The sequence below is a fragment of the Micrasema longulum genome, unplaced genomic scaffold (assembly GCF_059751315.1).
Source record: "Micrasema longulum isolate JH-2025_06_02 unplaced genomic scaffold, ASM5975131v1 h1tg000350l, whole genome shotgun sequence".
Lineage (NCBI taxonomy): Eukaryota > Metazoa > Arthropoda > Insecta > Trichoptera > Brachycentridae > Micrasema > Micrasema longulum.
Window position 1 is genome coordinate 174464 of NW_028277552.1, and position 21391 is coordinate 195854.

General features: G+C 32.3%; 1 protein-coding gene across 1 annotated transcript in view; it reads right to left on the reverse strand.

The window, feature by feature from the left end:
• Window positions 1-19128, reverse strand: part of LOC148282255 (uncharacterized) — a 160442-nt gene extending 141314 nt beyond the window's left edge. Inside the window, exon 1 of the mRNA XM_088225371.1 lies at window positions 18311-19128. Coding sequence (XP_088081497.1) covers window positions 18311-18497 — 187 coding nt within the window. The 5' untranslated portion in view covers window positions 18498-19128. The remainder of the gene's footprint in view (window positions 1-18310) is intronic.
• Window positions 19129-21391: the final 2263 nt, after the last annotated feature.

The window sequence follows — 21391 nt, forward strand, 5'->3', positions numbered from 1 at the left end:
TATATATTTACCATTAGCTAAAGATATATATTTACCATTAGCGTGTCCCTGTCATTTTGTTTTATCAATTGTTTCTTATGGGAGCTAGGAATATACAAAAACCGTTAAAAGCGCCCAGATTTACCTGCTGTCTTCGGACGTACGGTATAAAAATATGATCAATATTTTGGAAAAACGCAAAAGAAGACGACACAGAAAATTTCATTCTGATACTCGTTCTTAAAAAAACCAAATCGGTTCAGTTTTGGGGTGCGGGACAGCGAAATTTAGATTTTATTTCGGCATAATCAGTCCGACGTGCAGTTGTTTAGTATAGGGGAGGCATTTGCGAGAGACTAACAGAAAAACAATGTTCAAATGCCTATTTATCAACATTTTCAGCCACCGTCTATTCACTTAGCCTATTATTTGTCTTTTGTATACTTACCTACAGCTGGCACTAAGTAAAATATTTTGACAAACTAATTACACTATTTAGGTAATAAATCGACTCCAACTGTATTCAAGTATCCATTGCAAATTCATAAATACTTTTTTGTAGAATAACGCCGAATACCAAAGTAAGTACCAAAGAAGTGAAAATCTTCGTGGTTAGATAAAATTTTACAAATTACAATAAGTGAGTCACGTTCAAGTGTTGTTGATGCTTTGATAAACAAATTGTATGCACATTTCACCCATTTTATTTATTTTTATTTACTTAGGTGAAAAAACATATAGATAAAAGAAACTGAACAAACAAAAAATATGGAGTAAAAACGAACAAGGACAAAATAACGATACCTTACGGTATATAAAAAAAAACACAACCTTCACATAAGACTTTGAGCTTAGCCATCCCAATAAAAAGGTAGGATTTTTATTTTATTTTATTTTATTTGGGAAATCAACAGTTCTACATACATATTTTAAGTAAACAAACAGATATAGTGTATAAACTCAGAACTAATAACAGATTTCCACATAGTATACAAAGTTAGCGAAGAAAATATATTACATATCAAATAAATACATACAATTTATACATATAAAAATGTTATTTTCATGTACTCAATAATCAAAGATTTTTTTAATATTAATTTTAAGATCATTAAGTTACTGTAAATTGAGCGGGATAAGGACAAGAATGCTTGAAGAGAGGATAAGGAGGGGAGGGGAGATGTACATATTTATTATTATAATGTCTACTAAGTTACATAATACATTTTTAGTGTAAATTTTAAATCTGACAGAGTGATGTTTGTGTAATCTATATTTTTAAATTTTGTATTGTACATTGAAACAGTCCTACGAAAAAATGCATTTTTAACATACGATGTTTTACTTATTGGTACATGAAACAGGTGGTACCGTCTACAAATCCTGGCTGGCACATGTATTGTTATTAAACCAAGCAGCTCTGTACAGTCAACCATTCCTGTCATAATTTTGTAAAGCAGTAGTTGGTCCGCACACACTCTGCGGTATTGTAGAGAAATGATTAAATAGAATAAAAAAAAACCTTAGTTTAAATAAAAGTATTCTAATTTTTAAAGATTTTTTTTGGCCGCATTTCAACTACTTTCTGTGCTCTTTTTCTAAGCACTGGAAATCAATATAATGTCACGCAGAAAGCTCAGAATAGGGGAATGAGGACATTATTGAGATGTAGAAGATGTACAAAAATTCAACATACTCGTATGTTGACGATACTGAACAAGCTTTTGTTAAAGCAGAGTAATTTTAATTACTTTAGTGTTAATATTTAACCGGTCACTGGATATTCCAAATTTGTGGATTAAAGTATCACCCGTGTTTTATTTATATAATAAATTACAATGAACTTCCATCAAGAATTTTCACTTACAAACTTAAATGTTTTAGATAACGCAAACACAGCAACCCTGAAACGACTGTATAAAAAATTAAACCTTAAGCTGAGAATGGCATCCCAGCACCTGTGGTTCAAGTATAAATACATTTAACTTTTTATAAAGATACCAGTCTCGAAGATGTCGCGAAAGCGATGAAACCGGTCACTGGATATTCCAAATTTGTGGATTAAAGTATCACTCGTGTTTTATTTATATAATAAATTACAATGAACTTCCATCAAGAATTTTCACTTACAAACTTAAATGTGTTAATATTTAAATTAAAAAATAAATTATTACCCGAATACATGATTTGTGATGTTCAGCGTAATGACGAAATTCATCGCTATCCTACGAGGGGAGGTGAAGGTTTCAGACTTCCTAAAACAAGAATCCAGGCAACTCGAAACAATCTGCATCATAAAGGACTTAAGATATTTAATGAGTTGCCAAAAGAGATCAGGGATGCTGGGTCTATCGCATCGTTTCGTAGGATGGCGATGATTTTTGTTAAAAACAAATAGGTAGATAAAGTGTCATCGAAAAGCATCTTGATTTTAAACCAATGTTTTGTTTTTTGTATGTATATATATATATATTGTTTATTAGTTAAGGCAACAAGGTATTCAAATTTTATTTGCACAACTATTTAAATACATACATTACAATCATTCTACATCTTACACTGAGTTAGTGACGAAAAGATCTACGAAAAGCAGTAAGACCTATCACAAAGATCTCCAAGTTGGTAAATGGCAAATTTTGATTTCTGGAGACAGTTGGGAACATAAAAAGAGATTGATTGCAAAAGAGACGGGACAGCATCTATAGCATTAAGTCATTAAAAAAGGTATATCTTAGTTTCAATTGTATTCCTACTAGTTTTTTCTTTAGATGGCAATTGCATATGTTTCGCCTCGCCTATTATGTACAAGTCTTATATTTACTGCAAAAGGTATGTTTTATTTATTTAACAATTTGAATATAAATATACAATTCATATACATATAAGGGCGGGCATATTGTCTTTAGGAAATTTGTTCTTACCATTTTTAACCGTTCAATTCGAGAAAATTACAAGTACATGGCTATATTCTAGGCGATTATACGGAATTCTACAACTTTAGACAAAATGTAAAATAAAAATTAACTAAAAATGTACACTGTACTATGAAGAGATGATAGGGGATAGGAAGAAAAGAAGAAGGAGAAAGGAACAGCTCGAACATTTAGATAGTGACATTTCAATCGTAATTGTGCTCTATGATAAAATTGTGTATTTTGTGCATTAAATAAATAAATTGATCAATCAATTTAAATGTAAAAAAGAAGGGGAGGGGCGTCTCTAATATTAGTGGGTATATTATTCCACAATCGAGCAGCTATTGATGTGAAAGAGGAGGCAAGAAAATTACAGTGGTGAAAGAGTATTAAAAGGGGTTTTTCGCGACTAGAACGAAGAAATAGCCCATGTTGTGATAGGGGTTGGAAGAGCTCTCTCAAGTAAACACGCGAAGTGGGATTATTCCAAATATTATGAAGAAGTGATAGAATGTAAATGTTTCTTCTATGCCTGATACTGAACTGAGTGTAGTTACGTGCGGTATTCGGTTATGTGGTCGAATTTGCGAAGATTAAAGATATAACGTATACAAACATTCTGTAATCGTTCCAACTGATCATTATGTTCTTGCTTGTGTTAATTTCGTTCCTAATTACACACAATGAGCACTCAAATACGTGGTTTGTTCTTTTTTTTCAATTAAGTAGTGGCGTCAAAGGGTTGGAATACGTTGCGCATTATTAGCTTGAAATGTATTTTATTTGAAATATTCCCGTGATATGAAACTAAACATCACCCTTTCGTGTTAATGCGCAATGCGCAGTACAGGCCAGTGAAACTGAGGCGATCATCGTGCTCCGCGGGTTCTCGGCTACCGGCATATTACTCCACACTCCATATTAACCTTAGCTACCAGCTACTGCATACTCGAGCAGACATTCTATGTAGCAATTTGATACACATCATATTACGTGGGTATGTATTAAAGTAGGTATGTAGCTAATCCGATAATTGCTCGCTGAACCCGCAGGCTACGAACCATTGAAAATCAATTATGAAACGGGAGGCCCGTCTTTAATGTTACATTTTTTATGGAAGAATGAAGTCGGTAAACTAAAAAATAAATAATAACAAATATTCGTTAATTGAGCTAAAATTAATCGACATTCACACATAATGCAGGGCCGCTACGTTGGTACAGCAAATATTGTAGTGTACATCAGTCATATCCATCTTAGAACACGCTTAGCCATGTTAGATGGAGACTGATCTGACCAGAGGACACAACATATCCATGTTAAAATGCTCTAGTGTTACATAGATTCACTGGTAATAAAAATGTATATATATGCAATAAATTTAAATCTAAACTTGTTGCAACAGAGAGGGATAACATAGGCAGAATGGTGAATGTTACATAGTGTGTAAAGTGGCCACTTAAACCAGCCAATGACAAGTCATAAGCCCTGTAAATGCCTAGACTTCCATATTCCCTTCTCAAAAATGTTTTCCCTCTGTCTTGCAACAAATTTAGATCTAAATAACTCCCTAGGGAGGATATCCAGCCGGTCTGCAAACATTTGGACATACTCAGAACATTGTTAAATAAGTTTAAAAATAAACTTATTTGTTAGTGCATCATCCTCGGGGGACCACTGGTTAAACCTGAGGGTGTAAAAGAGCTCGCGTCCTACCTAATAGCCCGATACTTTACAGATCTAGGCTTGGAGGGAGAGATTTAGCAAAATGTAAACTCTCGCCTTCCACACAGTAACCAGGCTCTTTATGAACCTAGGCTTAGAGGGCGAGAACTATTCACGAGAACCCGTCACAATAGATTTTCACAGGTTGCAGTGACGTCAGGAGCTTGCATAGCACTGACCCCCACCATTAAGAATAAGAAAAATAGTGCATCATTCATCTGGTGTAAGTTAACAATATTAACTTATTTGGAATTCAAACATTTTAAAGGGAAGGAAAGTCATAAAAGGATCATTTCCCTAGTTCAATATTATGACAAGTAAAAAGGAGCGAAAGTTTCGAGATGATTATGCGGAAATCTGGAAAAAAAAGTATCACCAAACTGCTTTAAACGAACTCTACTTTCTTTTAACACAAAAAGTTGGTAAATTTAATAAAGAGAACGGAATGTTTCAATTCATTTATGCCTCAAAATTATGTCTCTTTAACGTTTTATCTCGGAGACCTAACAACTGAGGACAATAGGCATGCATAAAAAAAATGTGTAAGTAATGGATATATGTCATACATTTAAAGGTCTGAAGAGTCTAAAAGTAGATTTCTATAGCAATGTATGATCATTTAATATAATATAACGGCAAGGTAAACGTCTTGCGCTATAAATCCAGTCCAGGAACAATGAAATAATCGAGTAAAAATCACTAATTTAATGATCTAATAACTTATATTTACATATAAGTTATTAATTTTAAAATACTTGGTACACTTCCACTTATTTATTTGACCAATTAGCGCTTTCACCCTCTAATGGGCATCTTCAGACTGGTTAATGATATTATACGTCTACCTTGCTGTTCATTTATTTAAGATCTTAGGCACGGTAGGCAAAAGCTCTAATCAATTAATCACAAAGCGGACTAATATTTACTGGATTTCCTTTTTCAGGACGTGAGAGTAGCCATCGAGTTCAAATACTCCTCCAGGCTTCTGATTCCATTAATAAAAATAATTGTTTACGTTCTTATAATTTACTCAAAAATTAAATTTTGGAGGCCATTTTGAACGAGTTGTATTATTACTAGAAAAAGATAACCTCGAGTTGGAGTAGAGTGGATTTAGAACCTCTGACCTTTGATCCGTGAGTCCGCGACACTAGCCACGGGACCACAACCCGGTAATACATTATAAATGTGTGATTATCGCTAAAAGTTTTGTATTTTTGAAATTTTTCCGCGTGAGAAGTCTCAAGTTCCTTTCTTCTTCTTTTCTATGAGTTCTGTTGATTGGTCACTTGATTTACCGTAAACCATAAATCTATCACTACTCTCTTATCATTTGTCAATTCGGAAAAAAACTAGTGACGGCGTTCAAAGAAGTTTGTTTTTATGAAAATCATTATTATTATTTTTATCATACATTTTCAAGAAACTACGCTTTTATGCTCTAATTTTATATTTGTTTGCGCGTAAGAATACATTTATTTCATCCAATTTTCCATAGGGCCGAACTTCCTCATTGTTTTTACAATAAGAAAGTGAAAAATAATATTTACAAATTACAATCGCTCATATATCTAGGTAGGTATTATATCACTGAGGTGAAATGACACAAAACATTATTTCATGGTGACGAAATTAAAGAAAACACTTGACTCGAACGATGCCACTGAATACCAAGTGCGCATTCGTTCCTATGTAAATAAATTAATGGGCTTATAACAATTGCATAAAAGAAGAAAGTTTAAAAGGTGCGTACATAATATTTGAAAAAAATTACTATTCGTCATAAAATATTTCCATTAACAATGTTAAGAAAAAACGCGAGCGGAAAATAGCTAGTTGGCGTGCAGTATAAAAAGTATGGATGTACTACATAACACATAAAATACATATTTATAGCCTTATTGTAGTGCCATGCATAACACGTCAAATTCACTAAAATTACACGCTAAGGTCTAAGAAAAATATGCGAGATTTAAAAATAATTATTATTATATTATTCATATTTACAGCATTAACTTAGAGGTCACATTTGAATGAATGTTAGCAAATATTTTAATATAACCACTAACAGATTTTTACGTTTCTACCAGTTTCGAGACGTATCGTTCTCGTCATGAACGCGCAAATGCCACTGTACACCTTCACCTTATATCTGTACTTTAAAGCTGAAATGCTGGAAGTCACATTTGGCAAATTGTTCAGGAAAGCAAATTTATTCGGTATCCATTGCTTTAATACCAGCAAAACCGTTGAATTTTGTTGAAAGCATGAGTATTATTACTGCACAACTAGCGTTTTAGAACTAGCTATTGGACTCCAATGTTTAAGCGTAAATAGAATCTGAATATGTTAACAAAATGACATTCATAACTCAATTTTGCAAAAAAATGTGACTTCCAGCCTTTCAGCTTTAAGATATAGATATGTTTGAGCATATTGTGGAATTTGCAAGTTGGTATAATTAGCTTCCCGACTAAGAGACGGGTACGTCTTAAAACCGGTAGACAGAAAAGTCGGCAAGTGACGAAGTGAAGAGTAATATTTACTTACTTTTATTGAAATTGTTATCATACTTCTATAATTTAAATATCTATGTTTTTCTGGTGTTTCCTTTATATTTCTTCGAACAATAAAAAAAGGCAAAATGTTTAAACTGCATGATAATAAATAGAAAAACGTGTATTAAATCAATATTTTTTTAAATTAATTTCAACAAACGAAGTTAGAAAGCGCATAAAAGTTCTAAACGTTACCAATTTCCAACTTTGGGGTGTGATTGGTGCCATGACAAGGCAAATTGAATTGAATATTCCACTTGTTTAAATCACGCCTGAAGAAACACTTCCTTTCCTTTCCTCAATCTCTCCATTTTTCCTTTACCTTTATTCCCTTTTACCTATTAACCCTGCATAGGACACCTAGAACACAGCGGTACATAAATATACCGCCAGAATTAAGGTATTTACTTTTTAATATTTCGTATTAATTATAAGTCGTATGTCACAAGAGTATCGTAATAACCTACACTGGTAGAACCGTCGTCCGCTAAGCTTTTTGAAATGCAATATGTTTATTATCTTAAAAAAATAACACATTTTATTGGATTTACAAGACGTAAATCAACGCTAAATATGTGTCCTTTAAATGTTCAAGGAGTAGTATTGATATGAATTAATTTATAAAACACATATTGCTTGTTTTATTTTTGCATATATTTCATACTATTTTTCGCATACGTTTTGGAATTAAAATTAAATCAATAATACCCTTAATCTTATTTTTTTGTTGGAGAAAATTTCCATTTGGTAAAAGGCCCGCCAACGAACAAATATGAATGAACAATAAGTTAAATCAACGTATTTCAAAATGGCGCTTTATAGAATGTGAGTTATTCATAGTAATCATAATGCAACGATAAATTCCTCTCTGTCGTTTAAGGTCGAGATCACGTCATACGGATGCGGATAATCAGTATTATATAAATAAATGTAGATATTACTCCATTAGATGCTAAACCGATGAAATGTCATATACATACAATGAATATACGACCTATAAAAGGAATAATGATATTAATTTCGCAACGCTTAAGAAATAATAACGAAAAATACATTCAGGAAATAAACGGTTTTTCTGCCAAGCGCCATTTGATCCATTTCATTAGATAAAGCAGTGGAAATAAATTATTTAGTAGTTAGTAGGTACCTACCAGACGTGTGCGCCGCGCCGCACCGCAGTGTTTCGTTTCATACATGCTAAAACTTCACTTTTGAATTCTTGAACAATAACGTCATGGAGGTATTCCCAGATAATTAGCATTGACAAATGACTAAAACAAGCGTCCGAAATTATAAATGTTTTTAGTTTATTACAATTTGCTTTTATTCTCTCATTGTCGCGTTACGACCAAGGTTCTATTTTGTGTTGTACAAGTATTTCTTTTTGCTTCAGAAAAAAACAGAGGCTTCTTTAGAAGTTGTGCGCTATATTAATTTCTCAGAAATAATTTAGAGTGTTTTACGTGCTCCTATTAATAATAATTTGTAATTTTATGGTTAGTAAAAATATATATATAAAACTTTAAAAAAGTTTTGTTCAAAAATGTCGAAAACAGTTTTGATTTTTTTTTTTGTTATTTTGGTGAATGAAAAAAAACAACTTAAGCTTAAGGCTGTAATCTGATAAAAAGTAAGGAAATCATACGATTTATCCATTTTAAAACGCTGTTTTTTTTTAATCGCGCTATTAAAAATATTCAGAAAACATGCATTAGATGTAAGAAAATATTTTTTTTGGTATTTCTGTTCAAAAATGTACTTAAAAGTTTTACATAACTAAAACATAATTATTTTTCGACCAGCAGATTACGCCTCTTCAAATTTAGACTAAATTTTGATACATTGATTTTCACATAAAGACATAGTATTAAAGTTAATTTGTTCAAATGATTTAAATATTATAAATTAAACATTAGACCCTTTTGGGAGCGAAATCATATTTTTTTGTTTTTGAAAAGAAATACAAGCATTTTTTTTTTCATTTTAAATTAAATAAATACTGTAGTCTATTCCTTTAATTCTACGTAAAATGTTGCCTTCAATAATCGCTTAAAAAAACAGTAAAGAAATTTAAGTTGGTACCCTTTTTAATGGAGTTGAATATTTTCAATTGTTTTTATGAAGAATGTTGATGAATTGATGCATTGTATAAATAAAATATTAATGCTCATATCGGCCGCCGAATGGCTTTCAAATTTTGCTAAAAACACACCGTAGAAACGAAATGCTTAACGAAACATTCTTATTAAAAACAATTAAAAATATGTTATTCCATAAAAAGGGGTATGAACAAAAATATTATAAGTGTTTTTTATTTTTATTATTATTATTGAAGGCATAATTTCACTTTAAAGAAAAATACCACAAAATAAATGTAATTTGAAATGCATGAATTTATTTATTAAAAAAAAAACAAATAGGTTTCACTCCAACATTTCTAATGTTATTTTTTTAAACTTTTAAATCATTTGAAAAAAAAAAAAAAATCCTTATATGAGAATCGATGTACCAAAATTTGGTTTATGTTTTGAGAAGCGTAATCTGCCAGTCGAAAAATAATTAGGTTTTAGTTATTTAAAACATTTTAGTATATTTTTATCAGAAATACCGTAAAAAAGTTTATTTTTATTTAATGCATGTTTACGTTTAAAAAAAAATATTGCGGGATTATTTAAAACAGGGTTTCAAAATGGCTTAATCGTATAATTTTCCTGACATTTTATTAGACTACAGCCTTAAATTAATTCCCGTAATTTTTTGGTGGCATCTCAATGCACCATATTTTTATTTCTCAGACACTTAGTAACTACACGTTCACTAAGTACCTACACTAATACTTGATGATATAAAAAAAATAGAATCAAAGAAGCATGCATATAAAAGCTAAAAAAAATTACCAATATTTGCTTTCAATGATCACGACGATTTCACAGCTATTACGGCGCCGCGCTGTCGGCGTCGCATCGCGCCGGTCGTTTTGAGGCCGTACGCCGCTGACGATTTTCTGATCAGCGCACAAGTCTATTACGTACCAAGTACCTACTTAGACTTTTATTAAGCGCTATCGATAAATCTAGCGAACCTTCATAAAAAATAACACCGAACTACTTAGTATGCTGATCTATTTTTAAAAAATACTACGCAGACTTTAAAATATATTTTTCAGGGCCAACTGTTGCAGTTAGCATTCTTCTAGGTTTAAGAGACGTGTGAATAACACAAGGCACAGCGACCCAGTTGCAATTTCTCACTTAGAAACGATTATTAAAATATTAATTAAACATACCTAGCAAGTATATTAAAAATACTTGATAAAGTTTTGACTTAATGCATAAGACGAACAAGTTCGAGTAGTATAAACATTTTCTACTGAAGTACTGAGAAACGTCTGCGTAGAAATATTTACAGTTATACTAAAAATTAAAGTGGATATAAAATGGTAATAAAAATTTATGAAAAAAATAAGAAAAAAAAATTCACGTCGTTTTATCAGAAAAAATAGAACGCCATATCACTGTATTTGTATACAAACCTCGCTTCCTCCATATTCATAAATCTTCCCATGCACGTGCGCTGATTATTAAAAATTTTGTCATTATTTATAAACAAAAAAGGGTAAAATGTCATACCATTTTTTCACTGAAGTACCTATTATTTAATTCCAATTCGTCCATAGCATAAAAAATCGTGTATAGGTATGCACAAACTTTAAATACTAGTTAGTACTAAAATTTGCGGATCAAATTATCATTATCATTTCCTATCCGCACCTAATGGTACATAGAGCACTGCATTGGTACACCAATCGCAGCGTATCTTGATCTTGTTCGCTTCATGGAGATAAGATGATCAGTTTTACGCTTCAGGTACCAGTCCAGGGACAAGTGTGAAAACACCCTTTAAATAAATATTTCATTTCAACCATGTCGGGAATCGAACCCAAAACCTCTTGAATAGTAGGCAAACGCGCTGACCAGTACACCACGAGGCCGACGAAATTATCCTACACTCTTTTATTTTGTACTATTTTTTTATGTGTTTTTTTCCTGCATGATCGGGAAAACAAGCAAAGCCCACAAGTTTCCAATACAGAAGACAAAGTATTTATAGAAAGTATAGCAACATAGTCAAGTTGGCAACAAGTACAAATGGACCAATAATGACCGTCAACCATTTATTTTTTGAAGACTGTCTAGATTCCTCAAATATATGTATGATTCAGCGTTCGGTGAATTCTAGGTAGGGGTGAGTGGTAACCAATATTTGATTTAAAGATTGTCAAAAAAAATGGTTGGGTTCTTCTACTTGGTTTATGTTGGTAAATTATGTCTGATAATTTACGCCGGTTGGATAAACTAATTAACTGGAAATGTTTGAATTTATCATTGTACGTGTGTAAGGTGTCACTCAAACCATTTCGAAATGTATGAGTCCGAAGTATTGAAAGGAACATTGATGAAAGCATTTCCTAGATAAAACATTGCGTATGTTATTTATTTATTTATTTTGTTCGTTAACGCCCAAAAGGCATTTACAAAAAATAAAAATGAAATACATGCTAACATACTAAATAATAAACGCAGAATATACAGAAAAAATATGAGAAATTAGTTAAAAAAGATATAATAAAAAGTTTTACAAAGTAAAAAAAAAAAAACAATAATAACAAAGATATGCACGAAAAAACAGTAAGCATATAAACAAAAAATGCAAAGATATAAGCTTAGGAAATAAATTCTGTAAAGCAAACAATAAATTAAGTGTTACGGTAAGCAAGAAATATATTTTTAAGTTAAATTAATAAACAAGCAACCATATATTATCACAAAAAAATAAGAAATAAAAATATGTATATATGAAATGCGTATTTGCCAATACTACAATGCAATTTGATATAATAGTAAAAAATAAAAAAACAAGTATAAGGTAATAAAAATAAAGTAAAGTAAGTTTTTTTTTTAAATTTATCTAATTGAATTGTCAATAACAGTTTGACGAGCAGCTACAAATAAACTTGATATTGTGGACTTATAAGATAGTAAAGAATTGGACAGAATGTCTGCCGCCGTTCCATAAGTGCTATGTGAATATTGTAGATGGATTCCGTTGTCGTCAGTGCAGTTGCGTTCATACTTTGTAACGTTAATGCCATGGATGCACCTGCTCAGGACAGGAGGTTAACACGCAACCATCGCGCAAAGCATTATTTGAACGTAGTTATGCAGAAAGCAACCGGCCACAGAAAAGTGAAACTGAGATAATAGCACTACATGAATCTGCACTACAGTAGAATATTTTTTACTTTCTTCTTCTTCTTCTTCAGCCTTATTCTTTCCACTGCTGGATAAAGGCCGTTTTACCGGCAATAGAGGCAATGTCGTCGACTCATCTTTTCTGTGGCCTTCCGACACTTCTTTTGTTTGCCCATGGTCTCCACTTTATTATTATGGGTGTCCACCTGCCATCATTTTGTCTCGCCAAGTGTCCTGCCCACTGTCATTTCAATTTTGCTGCACGATCCATGATATCCACGACACCGGTTCGGCGCTTTATTTCTTTATTTCTTACTCTGTTTCTTAGACATACACCGAGCATCTGTCTTTCCATGGATCGTTGCGTGCATTTTAATTTCTGGCTTTTTTTGTATTACAGACATGGTTTCTAGTCCGTATGTTGTCACCGGCAATATGCACGATTCATATACTTGTCTTTTTAAGCATATAGGGATATCTTTATTTTTAAAAATATATTTTAGTTTGCCGAAAGCAGCCCAACTTAGCCCTATTCTTCTTAGTAACTCCGCTGTCTGGTTATCTTTACCAAGTTTGACTTTGTGTCCTAGACATATGTATTCATCAACCACATCGATTTTATTATTGTTAATGAAAATATTTCCTCCTGTTGGACTCAAAATTTTTGTTTTATGAATATTTATCTCCAAACAAAACAAAATGAACTTGAATGTTTTTTACTTTGACAAATGATAATTGTTCAAATGATGTTGAAAGTCTGACTGACAACACAACCTAAGATGTGCATTTTGCAGAAAACATCCAGCCCTAGTAAAACACCGATGTATGTTGTGTCATTATGTATTAAACTTATTATTTTATATTTATATTAGGGTACTAAATTGTAAAAAATCACTCAATTCATTTAGTATAATTACTAATTAAAAATAATTTAATCATGTGTTAAGAGAAATTTTGTGATTTTTTAAAGTCTAGCTGACCACGCAACAAAAAAAAAGCATTTTGCAGAAAACGGCCAGATCTTATATTGTATGATACCTCATTAAAACTTCGAAGGTATGAGGTGACATTTTGTATTATTTATTTTTTTATTGCATGTGTTTTTAAATTAATGAATTTATACAATTAAAATACTTATGTATTGATCCACTTTCAATTATCTAAGATAACTAAATTTCTGAAGGCATTAATCTTCCCATCAGCATCTATACCGTAAGATTTTTTGAGTGCGGTGGGGTTTTTCTGCAAATTGAGAAATGTTTTTTGTGATCAACACTATTTTCAGAAGGTGATAATTACACTTTTTTGTGTGAAAGCGGCCTGGATGTTTTCAACAGAACATAGAATTGACCTTACGGCATCCGAAAACACCAATATCTCAATTGCGGACTGGCTGCTTTCTGCATAACTACGTTCATTTGTGATGCCACTGTATTCCATCCGTCCATTCTTATCCACATCGATTTCCATTGTTGCCGACCGGTCCCGATAGTCCCGAAACAAGCATCACTCAGATCGTCAGGTCGGGGACGTGTGTATGTATGCGAGTACACTATACTCGCTACTTCGGGCGGGCCGGGCGCTGTATGGCCACTTGTTTACCCGAACTGGGAACTACGCAATAACACATCATCACCGCACCGTCACTTCATCACGCTATAACACGAAACTAACGTGATTGGAACATTCCAAATTCGAATTTATTACGCCCCGAAATGGAAGCTCTGTTCGCTCTACCGATACATCATCGCCTAGCCTCTGCCTCAAACAACAGAATGATCTGATGAAACATGTGATATGTTATTCTAAACTTTAAACTTCTACCTATAGACAAGATGGAATACAATATCAAAAGTTGCCTTGTATACCTAGTTGTTTTTTTTTTAAATTAAAAGTACGTACAGTGAGACTTAGGCGAGACAGCGAAATACCTATTTGATAAGTAACATTTTAATCCTTTCATCGTAACATCTTGGCAGAGGGAAAAAATGTTTTAAACATTAAAAGGCGTGTTAAAAGGCTTTAGAAGCTAACAAAAAAATGTTTTTTTTTGTTTTAATTAAACTTTATTATAATTTGTGATAATTCTGTTTTACTCGAGATTCAGTTTATGATAAATAATGAGATCATGAGAGCAAAATGCATATTTCATTATTTTGAGCAAATCAGAAAAAACTGATACAATAACGATTTCAACTTTATTTTAATAATTCGAAATTTTATTGTAATTAGTTGATATTTTAAATGTAGTTATAATAGTTATGAAATTAACGTGTTTGTGTCAAGAAACAATAGTGAAATAATTTATATAATTTTAGAGATTGCCAACTTTGCAATACTCAAGAAAAGGTTCTATGTAACAAACCCAAAAATTTGACTCAGATTCTCACAAATAAGGCCGTATTTTGAACTGACAATAGTGTAATTATTGTAAACAATAGGGAAATCACATACTACAGATACTGATAAAAATATATGCAATGGATTAAGAATAATTAATTGTATTTTCAAAATCAATACGGATATTGTGGAGAAATGTTTTCATATATAACATTAAAAAATAAATAATAAAAAATTATGTCACTATAAAAACGCGACATGTTTGGCATTGATAATTGTGACGTCAAGATTCGTGTTCTAAAAAAAATTTAATGATTGGAACAAAGTTTTAAAAAACATGAATTGTGACGACCGTTTTTGCGGGAATTCAAAATTACAAATTTAAAAATGTTTTTTATGCTATAATAAGTTAAGTAAAAAACATTTTTCTTGCTCTACAGTATTTCATAAAATGTTAAAAAAAGTTATATTTCCCTATTGTATTCTGAATAAACTTCAATACAAATCTCACTTTTTCAAGATTTTGGATTTCGACGGGTTTGCAATACACCCTTATGTACCCGACATGATACACTGCCAAGAAAATGGTAAATGTTGTCTTGAACCTTTATTCGTTTTTTTAATTTGTAAATTATTGTTTTGCCATTTCCAGGCGCATTAAGAATACAGTAAGTAGTTGAAATAAAATAACAGTTGTCCGCCTCGCGATCAAATGGTCAGCTCGTTGGCCTACCATGCAAGAGTTCTCGGGTTCAATTCCCGACATGGTTGACATGAAATATTTGTTCGTAAGGGTGTTTTACACAAGAATATTTTATAGTGACAGACCGGCTCCTAAAGCGTAAAACTAATCGTCTTTTCTTCATGTTACATAAAAAATATCAAGAGACGATTATTTTGTTTTTTTCCATCAACACTTTTCGTGTTATTTTACATTCTAATTTTAAACTTACGGTGATAACAGAAACGAGCGCGAAATTGTACAATAATAGGTGTATATTTATTCATTAAGATTGTATTGTATTGCCAACAACAGATGTCATAATTTGGGTTGTTATGACGTACAATGCATTCGGTAAAAGAAACAACACACAGTCATGAAAATTCTTCGTACAAACCTTGTGTAAGCATACAGAAAGGTAAAAAAAAAACTTTTTATTTCTTGGAATAAATGTAATAATTTTCAATTTGTTTGGTATTAATAATAATAATAATCATAGTTTAATTAGAATTAGAAATATATAATTTTTTATTATATTATATATTTAATTGCATGAATAAATAAATAAATATCTTGATAAAAAATATAAAATAATGTGGAAGCCGGTCGGATATAGTCCAGTTATTAAATAAATTTAAAATTTAGAACAAATGCTGTTTTTTTGTTCATGATTTTTGATATTATCTCTCGCAAACGAGTGGAGGCGTATAAAAAAAAAAAAAAAAAAATGCAGAAAAGGAAAGATCATAATAAAAGTCACAATATGTCATTTAAAAATCAAAAGGTACCTACTAAGTAACTCCAAAAACATTTTTTTTGTTAATTTGAAAAAAAAAAGATTTATAGATTAATTATGATTATCATAATATAAAATAAATACTAATGTGATTAGGAAGTAATACTGGAGGTTCTTAAACCATGATTTAAATTCGATATTTTCACATGATCAAGTTCGTTATTTAACATTAATAATGAACGAAAAAGCGTTTTCACTTAACATGGTGTTTATGTACTTTTTTTAAACCCGGACACTATGATTTAAGCGAATTTTGAAACCAAACAATTTTGTATTTGAGTACGTTTTGAAACAAGAGCTGGGTCTCGACTTCTATGGGAAGTTAACAGAGTTATCTCTTTTTTTTGTATTTATTTTTATTTAAGAAGGTACACATGAACAGAAAAATATAAAAGGAAAAATAATGAAACCCACTAAACCGCCAAACCGGCTTGTCTGCAGGTTTCTTATTTTTCCTTTTCAAAGAAAAACGTTAGAGAAATTAAATGAATTTAAAAAGTAATATAAGCATTATTAAGAACTAAAAGCATACGTATTTTTTACACTTTTTTTTTACAAAAATTTTAATAGATGACTGTTAACATAAATTAATAATCAATATAAAGCCATATTACATATTAGCCATTTGACTATTTTTTCTTAAAAGTTTTGTCAACATTTTCTTTTAAGATCTGCTTAGGAATCTTATTGAAAATTTTATTAATTGTATAATGAAGTGTTCTTTGGCCATACTTGTTTACAAACCTCGGTACCGACAAGCCTTCACGTTGTGCTAGCCTTGTATTATGTGTATGTACCTTTTCTGGTAGTTACTATCAAATCAATATCTAGTAACAAATTTGATCTATAGAATAGCATTTACGGACAGGCACCCCTTGCTTTTAAAAAGTTTGGGTACCTCTTCCTTATCAATTCTAGCGGATCAGTTAATTAATTTTAGAGCCGAGTTTTGTAAAGATCGAATTTTTTTAATGTTGGTTTTATTAGAAAGGCCCCAACTGGTAATACCATACCTAATAATTGATTCCGCTAATGATTGATAAATAAGTCTTAATATTTTTATTGGTACAAAATATTTTATTCTAAACACGCTGTCTATAAAGAAAAATCGATGTTTGTGTACGAAAATGATAAAATTTGCATGAACACTTAAAGTATCTTCGTCGGTAACGTATAATTAAATATTTTTAGGAAAAAATGTAAACATAATATATTTTTCATACAGAAAACATAATTTTACTTATGAGTATAATAGATAAAATTGAAGATAAATGTTAACTTCCCTGGGTACGTATTCTGATGGGAAGTTAAAATGTATCTTCAATTTTATCTACAAAGTAAAATTAAGTTTTCTGTATGAAAAATATAATATGTTAAATTTTTAATTTTTTTTAAACATGTTCAATTACCGGTTACCGACGAAGATACTTTGAATTTTCATACAAATGTACACACTTTCTTACATAAATATCGATATAAGTTTATACTGTCTCGAGATGTACCGATGAAGATAGCGTTCATAATTGCGGCTCTGATATTTGACAAGGAATAACTACAGATTTAAATACATAAATTTTCAATCATAGCAATGATCTCGGCGAACACATTTTTTGTATCAAAATCTACAATTAATGAAAAATGGTGGTTGTATATTTTGATATTGTAGTATATTTGTGCCTTGGATCTAATAGGACCAATGTCGGAATTAATTTTTTTCTCGCTAACATTTCGTAGAGGTGATGTCAATTAAAAAAACATACATATTTAATAAATTTGTATACACACACACATATGCAGTAGTGTTTTTTAATTGATAATAGTTTCAAACAATTTATTATAACGTCACAAAATAGCCGTAAAATTACTCTCCTGTTAAGTCGTGTGATTTACGACATAGGCCTTTTTAGACCCAAGACACAGATATGTCAGAGCCGCCAGGTTCGAATTGACATTTCTTTATGGAAAGTAAAAAGCAAAAAGAATTACTTGATGCTATTCATTATGAATGGTGAAATGGAACTAACCGACGATGCCGTTGGTGGAGTTGGCGACCTCCTTGACCGGAGGAGGGCCGCAGTGGATGAAGTCAGTGAGAGAGAGGCTGCTGGCGATCAGCTGTCGCTTCTCCTCGAAGTTGAGAAAGTCCAGGCTGCTGCTGCGCTGGGGAGGGGCCTGCTCCTGCTCCTGGGACGGCATTTCTCCTGAGGACATACCATCACCGCCTCTCCTCGCCTCATCTCACTACTCCTCGCATTCTCCGCTGGACACTGACACCGGACGCACTCCGCACACGTCACTCGCGGGGAAACTGCACAAATTCCACTAATACGATGTAATTTCGAACAAAAGCACGTGGTACCGGGTACTTGTTGATATGGCCGCGATGATAGTCGAACACGATCGATCGGTGGCGTTCACCTGTCTGCAGCGACTGTCTACTGCTCGGCGCCACGGACGCGCGGATGTAAACAAGCCGTACTTTTACAATTCCCGCGAGATAAGAACGATTCCCGCGAATACGAAACACCTGACGCAAAACTCACACTGTATTCACTCCAGAAAACGATATTACTTCCTTAGGAAAAACCGATTAAAAACCTCCGCACATCGTCGTTTTCATCGCGCACTCGCTTTTGACACCAACGAACTAAATTCAAATAAACCGACGCTCTATACACTCCACACCTTTATAAGAGAAAAAGGACGCAATCTACGGTCACTCGTGCCTTTAATCGAATTCCGCAAACTAATTCTCGAATGTAAACAGGGAGGGAATAGCAATCCGGCTAATGAAGGAAAAAGTGCTTCGCGAGCTCCGCTCTCTGCCGAACTAACACTAACTAACCTAAACGTACGAGCGGCGCGCGGCGTTGCACACTACGCGGAACAGAGCGGGTCGGTTTGCGGCGTGGGACCGAGCGAGACGGGGAGAGAAAAGCGCGCCAACCGAAAGCGATAGCGGAAGCGGGGACGTAGGATCACGCGCGCCAGAGTGAGACGGCGGACATTGTCTAGGTTCGCATTCTCGATGCACACGGGCGCGGTGTGAGAGCCGGCAACACAGCGCGACAAAACACGAAATTGTACAGAAGTGGTCGTTGTTGAAGTTTATTCCGGAGTGCGAGTGTAGGGTTCGATATTCCAGTGCACCAGTGAATTCCTGAATTCTCGGTCCTGGATTTCCTCCCGTGTCTCGTTTGTCCGCTCGTCTCGACACAGATAGAAGACAGACGCCTACCGTCTACCGCCTACCCCGGATGTTTGGGGGGCTAGACATTGCGTACCCGTACCCCATACGATAAAACATTTATTACCGGCTAAAATTCCATCGCAATCCATTCCTAACAATAATTAGAGAATAATAACTGTAATATCTAGATTTTATCAATTAAGTAAGTAAGAACTTATATATAAAATATTAATACACTTCTCCTTTAATGAATTCTACTTTACAATATAAGGACCGTTTTTAATTAATAACTTTTATAAAAATGTAAGCTATATTTTTTTATAAAAAGATATATTTGCGTTCGTATGATTAACCCAAATATTTTATATTAAGGGCCATTTTCAGCGAGTTGTCAAGAACTCACTTTTAGAAAATGGGAATCAAGTTGGGTTAGAGTGGAATTCGAGCCACGGACCTTGAGCCGTGAGTCCGAGACACCAGCCACGGGACCACAACCCGATTTAAATCATTTAGTTATCTCATAACAATATAATTACTTATAACTAAAGGCGTCCCAAGAATATTTATAAAAAAAACAACAATGTTACCCCATAATAAACACTCCAGAATAACAAATATCAAAAGTATTTTTTTATAACTATTTATCAGGATGTATTTATTTAGTTTTGGGTGTTAACATAGGTTGTGTTCGTTTATTTCCAAAAGAGGACATAAAACAAAACTACAAAAAATTATTCAATAATTCATAGCATCTTCACCGTACACTGGGCAAATATCGCGAGCAGCTTTGGTCGCGTTTTTTCCTCGATCGAACCCGAATAAAAGGGGGTGTCGAAAATGCTCACTTTCGTCTACTTGACATTCCATTTTGAAGGCTTATAATCAAATAAAATAATACATGTAACATAAAAGCAAACACAATATCTTGTAGAGCAGAAAAATTTTCCTTCTAGTGACGTATAACCTTTACCATTTCGTTTTCCTTTTGGGGGTAATTTTTGGATTGGGAAAAAAACGCACACAGTCTTATGTTTACACCTAATACATATATACATACTTACATACTATTGTATTTTTAAGATAATTTTTGGATGAAACAACAAGAGTCCAATGTTTAGAATTTACAATGAAGTGTCTAAAGACAACCAAGTTTATGTATTCCTACAGAAAACAGTTAAACAAAAGAAAAAATAATTAACTTACTTTTCGAAAGATGAAACTTACCAACAAGGCGTCTTTCTTGTCTCTAAGAATTAAAAAAAAAAATGTACATTTTGTTTTATATTTTTAATTTAGTATTACTTTAAACATACTTTGTTTACTTTCATTAATTAACTATTAACTAAATTAAATCGAATAAAAAATATATAAACAGGGGTCACAACTCAGCACAACACTAAATTCCGATGAAGTTGAGGCTATTACCATACGTAATAGGGAAATGTCACATACTACGAATATCGATAAAAACATGTGAAACGGATTATAAAAAAATAATTGTATTTTCAAAATCAATACGGATATTATGAAGAAATGTTTTCATACATAATTTGAAATTAAAAATGCTAAAAAACACATCTTTACAAAAACGCGACATGTTTGGCCTTAATAATTGTGACGTCAAGATTCGTGACGATGTTCTATTTAAATTTAAACGGTCACAAACAAAGTTCAAAGTTTAACCGAATCGTAACGTATTAGGCGTTGGGCGTGGCCAATGAGACTTGACGTTTTCGCGGGATTTAAAATTATAAATTTAAAAATATTTTTTATCCTACCAATAAGTAAAATTATTTTTCTTTACTTGATAGTATTTCATATAACCTTATTAATTTAAAATTGTAAAAGAAGTATAATTTAAATACGAAATCATATTTAAAAACGAATTCAATAAAAATACACATATTTTGTTTAA